The sequence below is a fragment of the Dipteris shenzhenensis genome, chromosome 9 (genome assembly GCF_047967505.1).
Source record: "Dipteris shenzhenensis isolate YYH24624 ecotype China chromosome 9, Dip_SZ_1.0, whole genome shotgun sequence".
In the NCBI taxonomy this organism is placed as follows: Eukaryota; Viridiplantae; Streptophyta; class Polypodiopsida; order Gleicheniales; family Dipteridaceae; genus Dipteris; species Dipteris shenzhenensis.
Genome location: NC_141604.1, coordinates 14,483,859 through 14,499,795, shown reverse-complemented (window position 1 = coordinate 14,499,795; position 15,937 = coordinate 14,483,859). Strand labels below are relative to the sequence as shown.

At 43.0% G+C, this 15,937-nt stretch overlaps 1 protein-coding gene across 2 annotated transcripts in view; it reads left to right on the top strand.

Annotated features, from left to right (window-relative positions):
• The window catches only part of LOC147898248 (Ubiquitin-conjugating enzyme family protein), a 120,550-nt gene that overhangs the window by 96,441 nt on the left and 8,172 nt on the right, over positions 1–15,937 (top strand). For both annotated transcript variants that reach the window (XM_087379258.1, XM_087379259.1), the window contains exons 11-12: positions 6,211–6,289; positions 11,552–11,633. In XM_087379258.1, the coding sequence (XP_087235384.1) occupies positions 6,211–6,289; positions 11,552–11,633 (161 nt within the window). The remainder of the gene's footprint in view (positions 1–6,210; positions 6,290–11,551; positions 11,634–15,937) is intronic.

Here is a 15,937-nt window from a genome sequence, read left to right as displayed (position 1 = left end):
TATTGAAGATCATGACCTTGGTTTTACCCAGGTTGACCTTCAAATCATGAGACTTACAAAAGGACTGCAGTGCGTCTAGGTGTCTCTGAAGCCCCTCTGCTAAGGAAGACAAGAGAGCCACGTCATCTGCATAGAGCAAAATCTGGATCAGCGTGCCCGCAAGAGAGCAACCCACACCCCCTGTGTCTGCATCACTGTCTCAAGCTCGTCAATGTAGAGGCCAAACAAGGTAGGCGACAAAGGACACCCTTGTTTGACCCCGATGGTACTCATGATCTCATCTATCCACCCGGATCTTGCCCAAACTCTGTCAGAAACTCTCTCGTAAAGTGCCATGACAGCCCGAATGATCTCTTGGTCATAACCCAAGTCCTGTAGGTGTCGTATGAGGCGGGCTCTCGGGACCGTGTCAAATGTATTGCGGAAATCCACAAAGCAACAATAAACCCTCTGCTTTTGTGACCTCACCTCCTCGATGATACATCTGAGCGTGAGAATGTGGTCCATGGTTCCATGATCACGTCAGAATCCGGCGTGTCCTGCTGCTCTAAGTCCTCGACACTCTGCAAGTCTGCTAACCTCGGAGTCAAGTATTGATGCATAAATCTTGGACATGACATGTCCAATCATAATGGTCCTGTAGTTCTCTGGGCTCATGGGATCCCCTGTCTTGTGGATGGGTGAGATAGTGATAATGGTCCAAGTGTGTGGAAATCCCAAACAAACCGCTTCATTAAAAAGCTTTGCTAAGATCAGGGCTAGGAGGTTAATCCCATATGCAATGAACTTAGTGCATAGTCCCTCATGATCCTTCGCTCGGCCATTATGAAGTTTCATTACGGCATCCTTTACCCCTCCTCTAGTGAAGAGGGTGCAGGATGTGGAACGAGGGATGTGTGAGAGGCTAGGGACTGGCTGATTTATGACGTCATAAAGTGTGCGTGCATAATCAAACCAGATCTGGGTGTCAGTGAGTGGTGGAGGGGACCGTCCTTCTAGAAATCTCCGCCAGAAGTCCTTAGAGTTGTTACTAAACAAAATGTTCAGTAGCTCCTCATCATTTCGACGAACGAAGTCTAGTTTCTTCCTCCGTACCAGTCTACGGTATTCACGTAGCGTATCTGGTGCGCTCGGAAGACTGTTTTCGGTTTCGAATCTGAGTTGACGGTGTAAGGCCTTACACTCATCATTGTACCAACAATTACAGGGTACGGTTTCAAGGAGTGGTGGGCGGGTGGAGCGGGTGGTGTGGGGAAAAGCGTGAATGGCAGCCTCGTGTAGTGAGCAGGTGACAAGGGCAGCACGATCCTCTAAAAGGGGTATGAAGTCAATATAAGCGAGAAGTATGTACAGACGGCCAAAGTAAGAAGGTGAGTGATCCCGATCAAAGCATATATCGTGGTAGGTGGAGTAAGCACTGAGTGGGGTGGAAGGTGCTTGCGAAGGGAGGTGGAGATGCGAAAGAAAAGGTATGTATGATCAGCCCCTGGGGGGAGAGGTGCTACAGTGAAGTCAGTAATGCAAGATGTGAAGACAAGGGATCCCATGATGTAATCAACAACACTGGAGCCCCCCCCATGTGGAAAGCATGTGAAACCACCTGAAGCGGGCCACCTGTCAAGACCATTATAGATAATGAGGTCATGTATCCTGCCTAGGTCTAATAGGGCCTGCCCATAAGATGAGAATGGACCTCGCCAGTCGAAACCCATAGCATACGTGCCTCCTCAAGGTCAACATCTGCCAGTAGAGTGGAATCATCCCTAAAATCAAGAAGTGGTACTTGACGGGCCCTTGTCCTTGCGTTGAAGTCCCCCACTAGAAGGACTTCTCCGTGGCTAGAAAAGTCAACGATGGACTGATAAAGGGCAGCAAATGGGGATGTCTCATCATCACCTCGAATATCTCTGGCAAAGTGGGAGGTCTCCAGGGGAAAGTAGCAAATTGCAACAAACAGTTCCTGGCTGTCCAATGTGTCGTATCCGGATCCAAAGAAATCTGGAATGTGTATCTCTCTGCTCTACTGAAATGATCCCCCGAAGTGTGGATCTGAAAAGGACTGCAACTCCACCTGAACCTCGAACTCCTCCTGTACCCCTTGTCTCATCTCTGTAGGCAGACTCCCATGTATATCTGCTGACTATTGGAAGAGGGCGCTCTGGACTCTGATGTGTCTCTGTATAGAAGACTATGTCGTGGCCTGTATAGGATTCCGAGAAGTTTTTTGGTTCTGACCATAAGGTACCATTACAATTCCAAATGGTGCAGGACAGGGTCTCGGATATCTGAGTCTCATAGACCCTGCTTCCCTATGTAGGGGAGGCGGCAGGTGTCCTACGGGGGCCTGTAAGAAGTCGTCCCTCTCGTACCACTGCCCACTTCCCCTCCTTCCGGGCCTGATCCCGCTGCTGCAACAAAGAGCGCCTCTCCTCAACCTGTAGAGGTGTGAGGTCCTCATCCATAGAGATCGTTGGCTGATCTCGAAGGACTGACCTGCGTCGTAGAGCTGAAAGTCGTGCTTGAGTGTCATGAAATCGTATGAGCTGCAAGAAAGAAACAGTTTCCAATTGTGGACTGCCTACTATCATAATTACCAACCTAATCTGAGTCACTGAATGCATGAAACTGAAAATCACCCTCCCTGAAGGCTGGTGTAGAACAATCCAAGATTGTGGTTGACCTGCAAGTATCTTAAATGCATTTAACTGCATTTCAGTGCCTAGTCTTAGGGCTATGCATATATCTGCTCACCTGTGATACTCCGAACTGAATGTTAGGAGGTGTGTGTCATAAGTAAATTAGGCAGCCAATAGCCTGGCTCTATAGAGTGGCATCACAAGATTCACTGCTATCATACATTTACAGCTCAATTGGAGTTGAAGTTGGTTTACAGTTCTGCATTCTCAACTTATGTAGCAGCCCTTGTATATACTCGGACAATTTCGTGATAATGCCCTCTTTTGACTGCATAAAATGAATTCCCAAGTATTAATGCAACAGTCCCAAATTTGACATTGCAAATGAGGCTTCAAGATTAGTCTTGAATACTCTGCAATTCTGCTCTCATTGGTACCTGTCAGCAGCATATCATCCACATAAAGGATGATTCTGGTTCCCTTTGCCTCTCTTGACATAGAGAGTAACTTTCAGGTGGGCTGTTTTGCAAATCCTGGCTGGTAAGTGTCTATTTTCTCTTACCAAGACCATGGAGCTTGTTTGAGACCAGACAATGCTTTATGCAGCTTACACACTTTACCTTCCTGTTCAGGCATTGCAAATCCAATGGACTGCCTCACACAGATTTACTTCTACGAGTCCCCCATAAGGAAAGCACTTTCAATGTCCAACTGAAATGAGTGGCCAATGCTATAACACACTTGATGGTTGTCATCCTCAAAGTGGGGCACGTTTCTCATCATAATCTATCCCCTTTTGCTAGGACTAGCCTTTAGCAACTAGCCTTGCCTTGTACTTGTCAATGATACCACCAGATTTTCTTTCACCTTGTAAACCCACTTTGTCTCAATAGCCTTTTTGCCTGCGGGAAACTCCATCAAATCCCATGTGTTGTTTTAGGGTTTGAATCCAATTCAGCCTGTATCCAATGCTCACTATATTGAGCTTTCTCTCAAAGCTGTTAGGTGGATCCTCATCACATAAGTTGCTGATTCAAGCAGCATCTATCCAAGTAGCATCCACAGAATGTGCATTACCAGAATTTCTAGAACCAGCCCTTGTCTTGCTAGTGAGAGGAGTTGTAAGCTTACTCTCTGTGAGAGTTTGAATCAGCCACCTGGGAACGGATCTAGCTTCCTGAGTTGCTGTTCTCTCTTCCTTGACCACATCATTCAGGATTCTGTATATTGGGGTGATCATTGACCTGATCTGGGCACCCACATGCTGCTGTTCTTGTTGCATTTACTGATTTTCCATTGGAGCAACCCATCAAGCACATCATGTGAGCTTGTTTGCAGCTGTTTTTCAAAGTCAGTCATGACCTTTTCAGCAAACACCACATGCTCTGCTAACAAAAATCCTTTATGTCAAAGGATTGTAGAGACAGTAACCTTTACTCTCATTGCTATAGCCAACAAAAACGCACTTGACAGCTTTATCATCCAAGTTGTTGTTGATGCACCAACTCCTTTGATGGGGTAAGAAGAATTGTTGGCGCAAGAGACCTTCTCGTGAACTGGAGCAGGCTAGACTTCTGCAAATAACTCACTTTGGGAGGTAATGTGCCTGGATGTATCATTGTCAAAGTACCAAACCACATATGCAGTTTCAGCCACATTGAGTGATGCAACTTCTTATCTGCATCATAACTGCACACAAGAAAGGCCCATTCTTCAGCCTCAAGGTTGGCTAAAGCATCATCTTTATTTGCATTGGAATGGATGGAATTAACCAAAGTGCCAACCTCCCAGTTCTTCTCATTTTCCTGCATTCACTAATGAAGCGCCCCATCTTTTTGCAATAATGACATTTACCCTTCTTCTTGGGCTTGCCTGCATTTTCTGATTTTTAAATTGATGGCTGAGCTGAATTAGTTCTAGACTCTTAGTGACCTGCAGACATTTCCCTTGCTTTTGGCAATTGCCAATAAGGGCCTGATCCACTGCCCATGAACCAGCTGTCATAGTTTTACGTGTCTGCTGAGACCCCTTGTTAGGTTGTAGTGCGTATATGGTATTTGAAGAGGTGCAATGGTTAGGCTTCTTGCAACAACATCCCACTAATTATTAAAATGTAAATGGGTTGGGATTATCCCTGATAGACATGTTGAGTGACGTGTGAAAGGACAAGTATGACTGTTCCAAGGACTTGAAAGTGGTGGAAATAAACTGATTGTCTGAAATCAATATTGAACAATTTGCTCACGAAAATCCTGGATCTTTCTTAAGTGTCCCGATATCAAATCCCCTTCATGCATCTTGATGCCATCAAGTAGTTCCTTAAAATGAGAGATCCTACCCTTATTTTTGGCCTAGAACATGATCTCTAATGTATTGAATAATAAACCTCTTCACCAACAAAGAATTGTAGATATAGTTGGACATCTCTGGCATCCCATGTTTGTTGAACACGTCCTACTGGTTGAGCTTGACAGCCTGGGCTTGCTGTCCACTACCTCACAAGCTTTTGTGCACAAGTGCATTTTTGACCATAAAGCTCTACAGAGAGTAGTTGGTACCATCAAACTTATCCAGCCAAACGACAAATGCTGTTGCAATTTACCTTGCACTTCGGCTTTGCTATTTAGTGAGTGGAAATTATTAATTTTTTGTCATTTGGGGAGTTTACGTTAATCCTCAAATTGTCATTTGGGGAGTTTACGTTAATCCTCAAATTGTCATTTGGGGAGTTTACGTTAATCCTCAAAGAGAATCAGGATTTGAAAACACCTCCCCTCCTCCACATCTAGGCCTTACCACTACAGTATAAATGAACAAGATTTAATTCACTGTTATTACGGCCTTGCAAGCTTGAGTTTCAAGGATGAGTTTGTTTTGCAGTCAATAGATTTGGTACTGATGTGCATAAGATAATTGTCTCAATTGAGGCACTCCAGAGTACATGAGCTTTACTTGTTCATATATGCCTGGATTACGAATTAATGATTTTCCAGATTGAGCTTTTGCCATTGTTTTTTAAATGTATAATTGGGCAAGGGCTTAACAAATGGGCCTTCATAGGAACATGCTCACTTTGCTCACAAATAGGCAGGTAGGTTGGGGTAAGGTGTCTATGCCCATGTACTCCCTTTATCTCAATAGGTCTTCCCAACAGCGAGGTGCTATGTTCTATATCATTTTCTTCTTTCGAGGGGATTTCTGTGCATGACAGTTGTCACATGTCCACAAAAATTTCCAAGAACGTATAAGTCCATATTTGCAAAAATACCTTTTAGAAGTACACATGCTTGAAAGTTTTCTCAGTTATAAAGCATGGATATGCTAATTTGATAGTTTGATTTGAGCTGTAGCCACTTTTTGGGCTTTAAGAATGCTTTTTTTTTTCTGACTCTTTCTTATCTATGGTACAATTTACTGGCCCCGTTGGCTCTAAAAATGTGTGCTTTGCCTTTCATTCTTAATACGAGTTGTTTGGGACCTCTTTTTTTGAACATGAAAGTTTTGCCTCCATTCTTAATGTGAGCTGTTTGGGACCTCTTTTTTTGAACATGATAGAGGTGCATGATATCTGCAGACTCATTCCAGATTCAGCATTTATTGCCTCAAAAGAAAAGAGACTAACAGGGCGTACATGGTTTGAAACTGGAGCTGGGGTAAGCATAATCCTCATTCATTGCCTTTGTTTTTAGTTACTGTGTCAACTTTCATATTTTATCGTTCTATTCTTTTTACTTCCTTGCATCCACCCTGGCCTTTATGTATTAAGTTATATTAACAAGTACGTATTGCAGACTAAAATGTCTTTCGACTGTATAAATATGGAGCTGCATGCCATGCAATTTTAGCTGGAAAGTTTTTATAGAAATGTTTGCAATTCTATGCTTGGCCTAAGCTGTCTAGTTAATGTGCATCCGATGACGCAATTGTAATACCAAAGTTTGCTGGTATCTGCAGATGGACACTGACTGGGAGAAATAGTTATTCCTCCAAATCAATTAAATCTCTTTGTACATAAAAGCCTTCAACTTTGTAAAATTTAGGGATAATAGTGATCTATGAACTGCCTAAGTGGACTAAGAAAATAAAGAACAAATGAACAAGTCTTAAAAGAGATCAATCAGTGCATAACTCAATTTCATGTGTAAAAAATTAAAGGTTGCTAAGAGAACAGCGCAATCAGTGCTCATGGGACTACCAATTCTTCCTTAGCGTAATCAGTTCACTGTAAATTTTTATGGGTTATCTATAGAGAGTTTAAACTAACATATCCATCTTTGACATCTACAATCTTTGTCACTTTCTATTTTTTGGTAGGTGCCTCACTTTTATGACAGCCAACAAAAATCAAAACATAGAGCTGATTTCTCAATCCCTAAAACTCTGCACCAGTCGTTTTTAAATCTATAGCTTGATTTTTTTGTTCCAAATTTCCTTTATGCAACTTTAGACTTTCAAATCTGTTCTCGTGTCGACTGTTAAAAACCACAACTTCCAAGGACGATCGGCACACATTCTCTTTTACTTTTTGAGAGAAATTAGTCTAGTTGCTGTGTCTAGTGACCCATTTAGGTTAGGTGGGCTTCGTAGTGGCAACCTACGGATGCGAGTGGATATTCACACCTCCACTCACATGTCTCTTCAAATGCGTGAACATAGGATTCGTTAGATAGTTGGAGTAGCACACTTCATTATAAGTATTACTTTGGATTGTGAGCTGGTACTTGGGAATTGACAGATAAGCAACACAACCGTAAGGTGGTAATAGAAGGTTGAGCTTACTAATAATGGAGCAGATTGTATAATGGGGTACACATATTACATCAACATGGGGTGTTGCTTCCAACAGAATGGATAGCATTACAAAAAGAGAAGACACGTTTTTTTGTGGTGGGGTGGAGGGGGCTTACTAATAAAGTTTATCTCCTTGATATGAGATATTTGAGGTCAATGGCCCCTACTCATGAAGAGGTTTCAAGCATCCGTATGTGTAGCACTTTCACATTCAAACAATGACTCCTACGCCTCTCATGTTGAGACATATCCTTGCTCTTCTTGGAAACATCAATGCCATAAGCATAAGAATCCTCCCAGTAATGTCATTACTATTAGGCACATGTGACTATCATAATTGTTTACATGTGACTATCACTATTAGGCACGTGTGACTCTCATAATTATTTGAATGATCAGGTCATTCTTTTATAGGTTGATGACGGAGCCACGGATTTGTCCAACCTTCAGCTCACACGTCACTAGGTCTAAATTATTTATTCAAAAGACTTACTACCCTGGGATGGTGTTTGCTGGAAAATTTGATGAGCTATGGAGTTAGTTCACTAATTTCCCTTGGGGGAATTTTGGGTTAGGATTAATTTGAGGTAAAACAGAGTGGTAGGTAGAGCTTAGGTCCTAGATTTGGACATCCATGACTTCTGTCATGGACAAGGCCCATATATTTTTAAGGGGCCAATATGATTTTGTGTCATGAACAAGGATTAGAGATTTTTAAGGGCCACATGATGTGGCAAGCCCCCGCATACATCTATCATGGATGCAGGGGATGGTGTCACATGGCACCAATCTCATGTGGCCTTGCAACATGTCACACAGACACACACTCTCCATGTCCCTGACTGTAGCCAATCAGATGCAGGTATTGTGTCTATGGCATGTGTTTGATACATTTTGATTGGGCACATTGTTTTCAGTGTGCCATAGGATGGGGCTGTCTGCTTGGCTTCTTGGAGAAGCCACAAAAAAGCTTCTTTCTCTCACCTCACCTCTTTCAACTGGGATTTGCTATATGTGAGTTTCATTGTGTGTTTACAGTTAGTTGCTGCTGTCCACATCTAGAGAGTATTGTAGCCAGTGATTGGCATTTTCAGATTGCAGAAACTCTTTGTGTGTGCATCCAACAAATGGATTCCCGAAGTCAAGATAGATGTCCATACAATTTCCTCTAGAATAAACTTCAGCTTGTATGAATATTTAGTTGTTCCTTTAGGAATGACCTAGCTACATTCAACTGCACAATGGTCTTAGCAATGCCCTAGCTACATGCAACCGCATGATTGAAACAATTTTTAGTCAATGCCAACATTTTGTGGGCACCTTCTTTCAGATATTTTAATATTCAACACTAATGATGCTTAACACTGTCCGAATCTAGAGATGGTTCTTCCAACTCTGAACACAAATTATATCAATGTGAGTTTTTCAACAAAAAAAAATCCATTATTTGGGACACATCACGTTACTCAAGGTCAAGTGCAAATGGATATCTGAACACTGATGGCGTCTAGAGATAGGAACACAAATGTTTTTCAAATCAGAAATCCATTAATAGGACTTAAAGATATTCATTAGGTACAATATTTCCTTGTACCTTGATTCTATTATCAACACTTCATTAAACATTTTGCTTGGATAGTTGCTTCTTTACATGATCTTGTAGAGAAGAAGGGTCCCTGCCAGTGGACAAGAAAGGAAGATAAGGCCTTTGCAGAAGTAAGGAATCAATGACTCATGGAAGACCTTTTTAGTCAAAGCCAATGCCAGTGGTCAAAGCAACTTATTTAGGAAAGCTTTAGTATATGTACTTAAGAAGATTTATTTGATGATCTAAAAGAAGATTGAAGAAAAGCTTGTGGGTGGAATCATTTCTTAGCCATGTTTTATCCCCCATGAAAAAGATTTCTGTTAAGTATGAAAAAATCCCCAAGAGTAGAGTGCTCAAGGCAAGAGTACACCATGCGTAGGATGAGGAAAACCTGAGAAGGTCAAGCCCTACTCAATAAAAAGTCCTATAAAGATCCAGGACTGAGGCTGAAAATGCCACCTCAAACCTGTAGTGACCCCCAAGAAGAAGGGACAGCCTCTTCCCTCCCTGAGGAACAGTCCTGGAAGACACGTGCATACTCGACCAAATGAGTGAGTGGGGATAGAAAAGGGAACTCATTAGTGGGGTTAGTATCTTATCATAAGAAAGATGGGAGCATCATGATGTGTAACCTCTTGAAATTGATTCTCTCATCCTCTCTGAGGTCTACCGCACAAACTCTCATATGTATAAAGAAGGGACTTCCTGTAGCATGCTAGAAGTGGACCTAAAACATTATTGTACGAGTCTTGCTAATGATGTATGTCCTCTGGTCAAGTTAGCTTTTGCTGCCCTCAGGTTATTTGAAGTTGGATCTAGCCTACATTCATGAATGGGTTTCTTTCGCTCGAGCCTCAATTAGTTGTCCAAAGAAGTGACAAATGCTTGTTTTTCCTTCTGATCCAGCTTTAGCAAGGCCTGATCATGAACACGTTTCTTGTATTCATGTGTAAGAGCAAGCTTAACTTAGCCCTCTGCTTTCCTTGCATTTTTTCGAGATGACATCACCAACTTTGTCTTGTGTTCTGAAATCTCTCTTGAAGGAAGATATTATTTTACTGCCTTTTCTATGCTCACCTGCATCTTGGCAACAAGGTTGTGTTGACGTTTTTCTTGTTGGTGAAGCAAGTCAAAGACAAAAGGCAAAAGACCTACTCACCTAGAGGGTGCTGTCAGGCTAGCCCTTAGTTTTGGACTGGTCATAAGCACAAGCATAGGTAACGTGGAGACAGTTCTAAAGACAAGGAAGGGCAAGGATGTGGTTCTTATAGAACCCTCCCATTGTGGGTCGTTTCAAGTCCATGACCACAAACTTTGCTAGGATAACATGTGGTCTCAAAGCCTTTAAATCATTAGCCTCTGAATCTATGTCAAGAGAATCTGATTTGAAACCATTGAGCTTTATATGTTTTTCCATCTTGCAATTTTAGAATACATCATGCATGTCGAGTCATCGGTTACAAGTGACTGTCTATAGATCTTCAGATCACCTTTTCAAAAAGAGCTTCAAATGTTCTGTAATCTTGACAGTTTATGTGGTCTTATCTCTAAGCACAGACTTGCATATTAGATGATGCTTATAGACCCATCTTGTAAATTTTTTCTAGCTTATTGAGATGCATGCGTTTTTTACAGTTTCACCTCCCGGCTGTGACCGAACATCCAACTGTTGGACAACAGCAACCTAGAGGGGCAGAATTCATTCCATTTAACACGAGATGTGTGCTGGGTCGGAGGAAAAAGCAACCTTGCTTGACAGCGATTGTGCTTTGGTCTTATACCACCAATTGTCAGACAAGTTCAAGGAGAATATGAAGGTTATAGCCAAAGGACTCCCTATACGTTACAAGACAAAGCTTTTTGCTTGTGGTTGATGTCTTCCTCATGAGCTTCTTACAAAGTAAAGCTAGTCATGTGTACATCTACTCCCCCCTTGCCTTTATGCCCATGCCTCCTGGCCTTACTCCCAATCTAGTCTTGCGTGGGACACACAAAGGGATTGAGTATCCCTACTTGTGGACAAGATGTATTATGTTCATTTGTCAGGCACAGAAATAGACCATGACCATCTTCATTGGAAAGGGATGCTAGTTGGAGGAGTTCCTTCTGCCCCATATTGAAATATGGGTGCTATTTTATGCATTTTTGTTTGTTCTTGAATGTGGGTGGTATGGGGCTTCTATGACCAAAGGCATTAAGCAGACACTCTATGGAGCTAATCTGCCACAGGTAACTACGTTGGTTTTCATGTATGTATGCCTGAAAAATACCTTTGACAGTTTCTTCCCTCTACGCGCATTTTCCTGGCCTCGTGCAGATTTACGTATATCCCTTCCTCCTCCCATGGCCTCAACTTGGAAGTGGCCATGCTCCAAGGATTCTCTTTGTGAGATTTTGACAGATTTTGTAGCATGTAGACAGATTGCTTTGTATACTGTTTGTTTTCTGGTGATGTGTTCCAAGACATTGAGGATGCTTTAAGATAATGAAGGTAAGATAAACAGCTGACAGAAAGCCGTCTCTTTTCTTTTTTCAGAAGGGTACAAAAGCAATTATGGAGGGAGTTGATGACCCAGAAGAGGAAGAGCTTGATTTTGAAGAAGATTTTGACGATGGAGGTAAGCTGATCATTTGCCTAGGTAGTCCTTTCAGAGCAATTTATTACCATGTATATATGTGACAAATGGTTTCCTTGTGGTCCTCAATCCCTTTTTTATATTTTAGAAGAAGCTATGACTATGGCATGTTTTAAACTGAATATTCTCTTAGTGCTCATGGGGTGACCATGAGTGAGGGCGGTTGCTGGCTGGCTAGGGAATGTTTATTTTTAACACCTGAAAGGTCTATGCGACCATCTTAAAACGTGAGATTCCTAGGAATGTTTGCATTGCATTTGCACTTGCAGGGGACACTCAAGATCAATGCAACCTGTACAACCCAAATGTCCAATAGCTCTATGTAATAGAAAGCAGGATGGATCGTCCATGAATGTGCATTTAAGGCAGTTGTAAATACAAACGTTTGCCTTGTGAAGGTATTGACTGAATGTATTGACAGGTTGGCTGATGATGTGGCAACCAAAGCTGCAGTCCATGTGGTTGTACACATGCCAGCCGATGATATGGCAGAAGGAAATGTTGATGTGGTAGTGCTTGCAGATGATGTGTCCATGTTCAAATAACATGGTAATGCAGTCTGCTAATGTGGTAAGTCAGCCTGCACACATGGCAGGTCAGCCTGCCTGTTGGTTGGCTGGTCCTTCGGTTGTTCAGTCTCCATCTGTAACCGGCCTTTGGGATCTCCAAAGGGTGATGAACAGTTAATAACCAGCAAAAACCATGATTACATCCACTTCGAGAATTATTACAGCCAACCAGAAAATAATAACAGCCAACAAATAAATAACAGAAACCAAAATCGGGAGCTAGATTGCCCCTGTCTGCACCCGACACCAGATTGGTCCTAAACTTAGCGTCCCTTTCGGTATTTCTTTATCTTTTATTCAAAAGGCTTGCAAATACAAGAATAGCACTGCAGTGCATGAGGCCACAGACATCCAACTGAATAATCCGATCACAAGCACGTCCATCCTGCTATGCAATCACAGCCCTAACAAGATCTCTGGCACCCTAGCAGATGAAAATCAGCAAAAGCAACTCTGGAAGACCTGCTGGAAGAGAATCGCCAAGTCTGGAAGCAAATCGAGTTGCCTGGAAGCTCCAAACTGCCTAGAAAAGTGCGATTTTGATAGGCATCTTGCTTGGAAAGCTCCTGGAAGAAGTAGATTTGGGCCTCTAGGAAGGCATGCACAGTAGGCGTGCAGCAAAAACGAACTGATCTGGAGGCTCCTGGCACAAAAGTGAATTTTGTTTTTGAGCTTCTGGCAGCCTGGCAACATCCCACAGACTGCCATGGCAAACTGATGTGATAGAATAGCCTTGGAGCACTTTCCCAGTCTATGACTTGCCTCTCCCTGCTCTTCTATGGTCCCAAAAAAAGCCCTAAAAGTAAATTTCGACTTTTTTGCTTGCTTTCCAAGCCTTCTAGCCAAACGTGGCCCTTGGAGCTATTTTTAGCAAAAGGGATTTTTGCCCCTCTTTAACCTTCAGTCCCTTGCCTTGGCCTATGGAATTAATTGCACCGAAGTGTCCTTTAAAATGTTTTAATTAGTTGGAGGCCAGGGTAGTCACCGTAAATTCTTAAAGCTTAGAAATTCACGTCCCCGTGACAGACCCTCCTCTTGAAACATTGCAAATGTCCCCATTTGCACCGAACTTTTTGCTTTGTTCCGTTAGAACCTGTAGCAAAAGTCTCAAAGCAAGTAGAAGCTCAAAGCCTCAGTAGTTCAAAAACGCAACCAAACATCCTTCCACAAATAGCAAACATACTCGCTCAGACAAACAAGATGCTCCGTATGGCACTGCCTAGAAAAGTGCGATTTTGATAGGCACCTAGCTTGGAAAGCTCCTAGAAGAAGTGCAAATCAGATTTGGGCTTCTGGGAAGGCATGAACAGTAGGCATGCAGCAAAAACGAACTGATTTGAAGGCCAAAACGAATTTCGTTTTTGAGCTTTTGGCAGCCCACCAACATGCCACAGACTGCCCTGGTAGTCAAAAATCAGCAAACCGATGTGAGAAAATAACTTTGGAGCACTTTCCCGGCCTATGACTTGCCTCTCCATGTTCTTCTGTGGTCCCGAAAAAAGCCGTGAAAGCAAATTTCGACTTTTCTACTTGCTTTCCAAGCCTTCTAGCCAAACGTGGCTCTTGGAGCTATTTTTAGCAAAAGGGATTTTTACCCCTCTCTAACCTTCAGTCCCTTTCCTTGGCCCATGGAATTAATTGCACTAAAGTGTTCTTTGAAATGTTTTAATCAATTGGAGGCTAGGGTAGTCACCGTAAATTCCTAAAGCTTAGAAATTCACATCCCCGTGACACCATCTCTGGGCTATATAAGCACGAAGGGAAGCTATGTGAAGTCCCAAGCTCTGGGGATACATGTCATAGCCATACCTCCAGATCTAGCGGCCAGGAAGAGGATGTAGATGCATATGCAGTACTTAATAGATGATGCCATTCCTTTGATCATGATGGTTGTAATGCACATGAAGCATGGGTCATTCTTAAGGATTAGTATGAGAAAGAAATCACGAAGATCAAGGATACAAGGCCTCTTTTGGCAAGCAATTGGATTCTGCAAAGCTTGTCCTCAACAAGTTGTTATGCACTTATTAAGGATTTGTCACAGCACTGACCAATGGTCAATATAGCAGCCCAATCACATTTGAGTAGCGTGGGCCCTCGTCACTTGAGGAGGAGCTGTAAATGAAGATGTATGATGTGAGTGATACTGGCAAGGTTGTCAGTACCCAGTCCAAGGGCAGTGGTGCCACTAGGCACATTACAAGCAGAAGGGAGCTGCACATCTCTCTAGAGTGGTGTATTGAAGATCATCCGTCACAGTGGGGGATAACTCCAAATGTCTAGCGAATGGAATTTGTAATGTATAGTTTATCATGGGCACATGCAAGACTAAATTTTTGTTGATACTCTGATTTCAAAACTGTGCAAAAATCTTATTTCCATTCATGCAATCGTATTTCGATCATCAAATACACCATAGAAAAGGACATGAAAGTGGCTGCATGAGGTGTATCAGAGAATAGTCTCTACAGATTGATGACATTGATTGATCAGGCAAACATGGACTCCAACAAGTTAAGGCATGAGTAGATTGAAGATCTACTTTCCCTAGGTCGGCCCCTCCCCCTTTTGCAATATGCCTGAGCAGGCCTCCTACATAGACCATACATCCACTAAGACACTTGGATAGCTTGTCCCACATACCCATACAGCCGCTGCATCCACCTGAAATTGACGACTCCTTTGACAGCCCCCTTCATAAATAAGTGGCTTGTCCAAACCTCCCTCTTTATCTGTAAATGAGGCCTGCTGCTATTGTCTATCAACTCCCCTTCACTTTGACTCGACCCCAGCACTCCTGAAACCTTTGATCTACAAGCAAACACAAGAATACACCAAACATGAGGAAACTGAGCAGGCTGCTATGTCATGAGCACGGATTGGTATCTGAGGTGTGTTGGGTACACAAGACTAGCTCAGGTCGCCTAGGGAGGCTTAGAGCTAGGCAGGCTTGATTCTCAGGTTGAGTGGCAAGGGTACGAACCAGCTAGAGGTCTTCCCTATTTTTGGCGCTTGGGGCCCGAGTCTATATAAGGGGCCCAGAGGTTCAGTTCTCAGAGAGCCGATGGGAGCAAGTCTCGTTCCCAGGTGTGCTAGGTCTGATCCTGGATTGAGTCATGGATGCGCGCCTGCATCATAGCGTAGCCCAAGGCCCAGCAACAGATCCCAAGCTTCACAACGCCACCTGGTGGTATGGGACACCAGGTTGGTTAGGATCTGGTTGGGAGTTCGTGCCAGTAGCTTAGCTCGTGGCTTGGAGGGGACATCTCCTGATTCGGGATTGCATTCCGTAGATGTCATGGTTGGGTGGTGAGCAGCCTGCTCAGTTTCCTCACGTTTGGTGTGTTCTTGTGTTTGCTTGCAGATCAAAGGTTTTAGGAGTGCTGGGGTCGTGTCAGTATGAAGCCTGCCTAGCTCTAAGCCTCCCCAGGCTACCTAAGCTAGTCTTGTGTACCCAGTACACGTCAAATACCAATCCGTGCACATGACACACTCGCTGCATGTTTCCCTCATCATTTGACACCCTTCTGGCACCACTTTAAGCCTTACTTTGCCAATCACCCAAGCATGAGACACTTACAACAGGGACACACATTTTAGGGCAAACACCCATGCAAAAGAGAATTGCAAGAGCAAACATTCATTGATGCTTGCCAGGTTGATTCCTTCCATTTCTTTTCAATACCTAATGTTTGTTGTCCTCTACATCACATCATA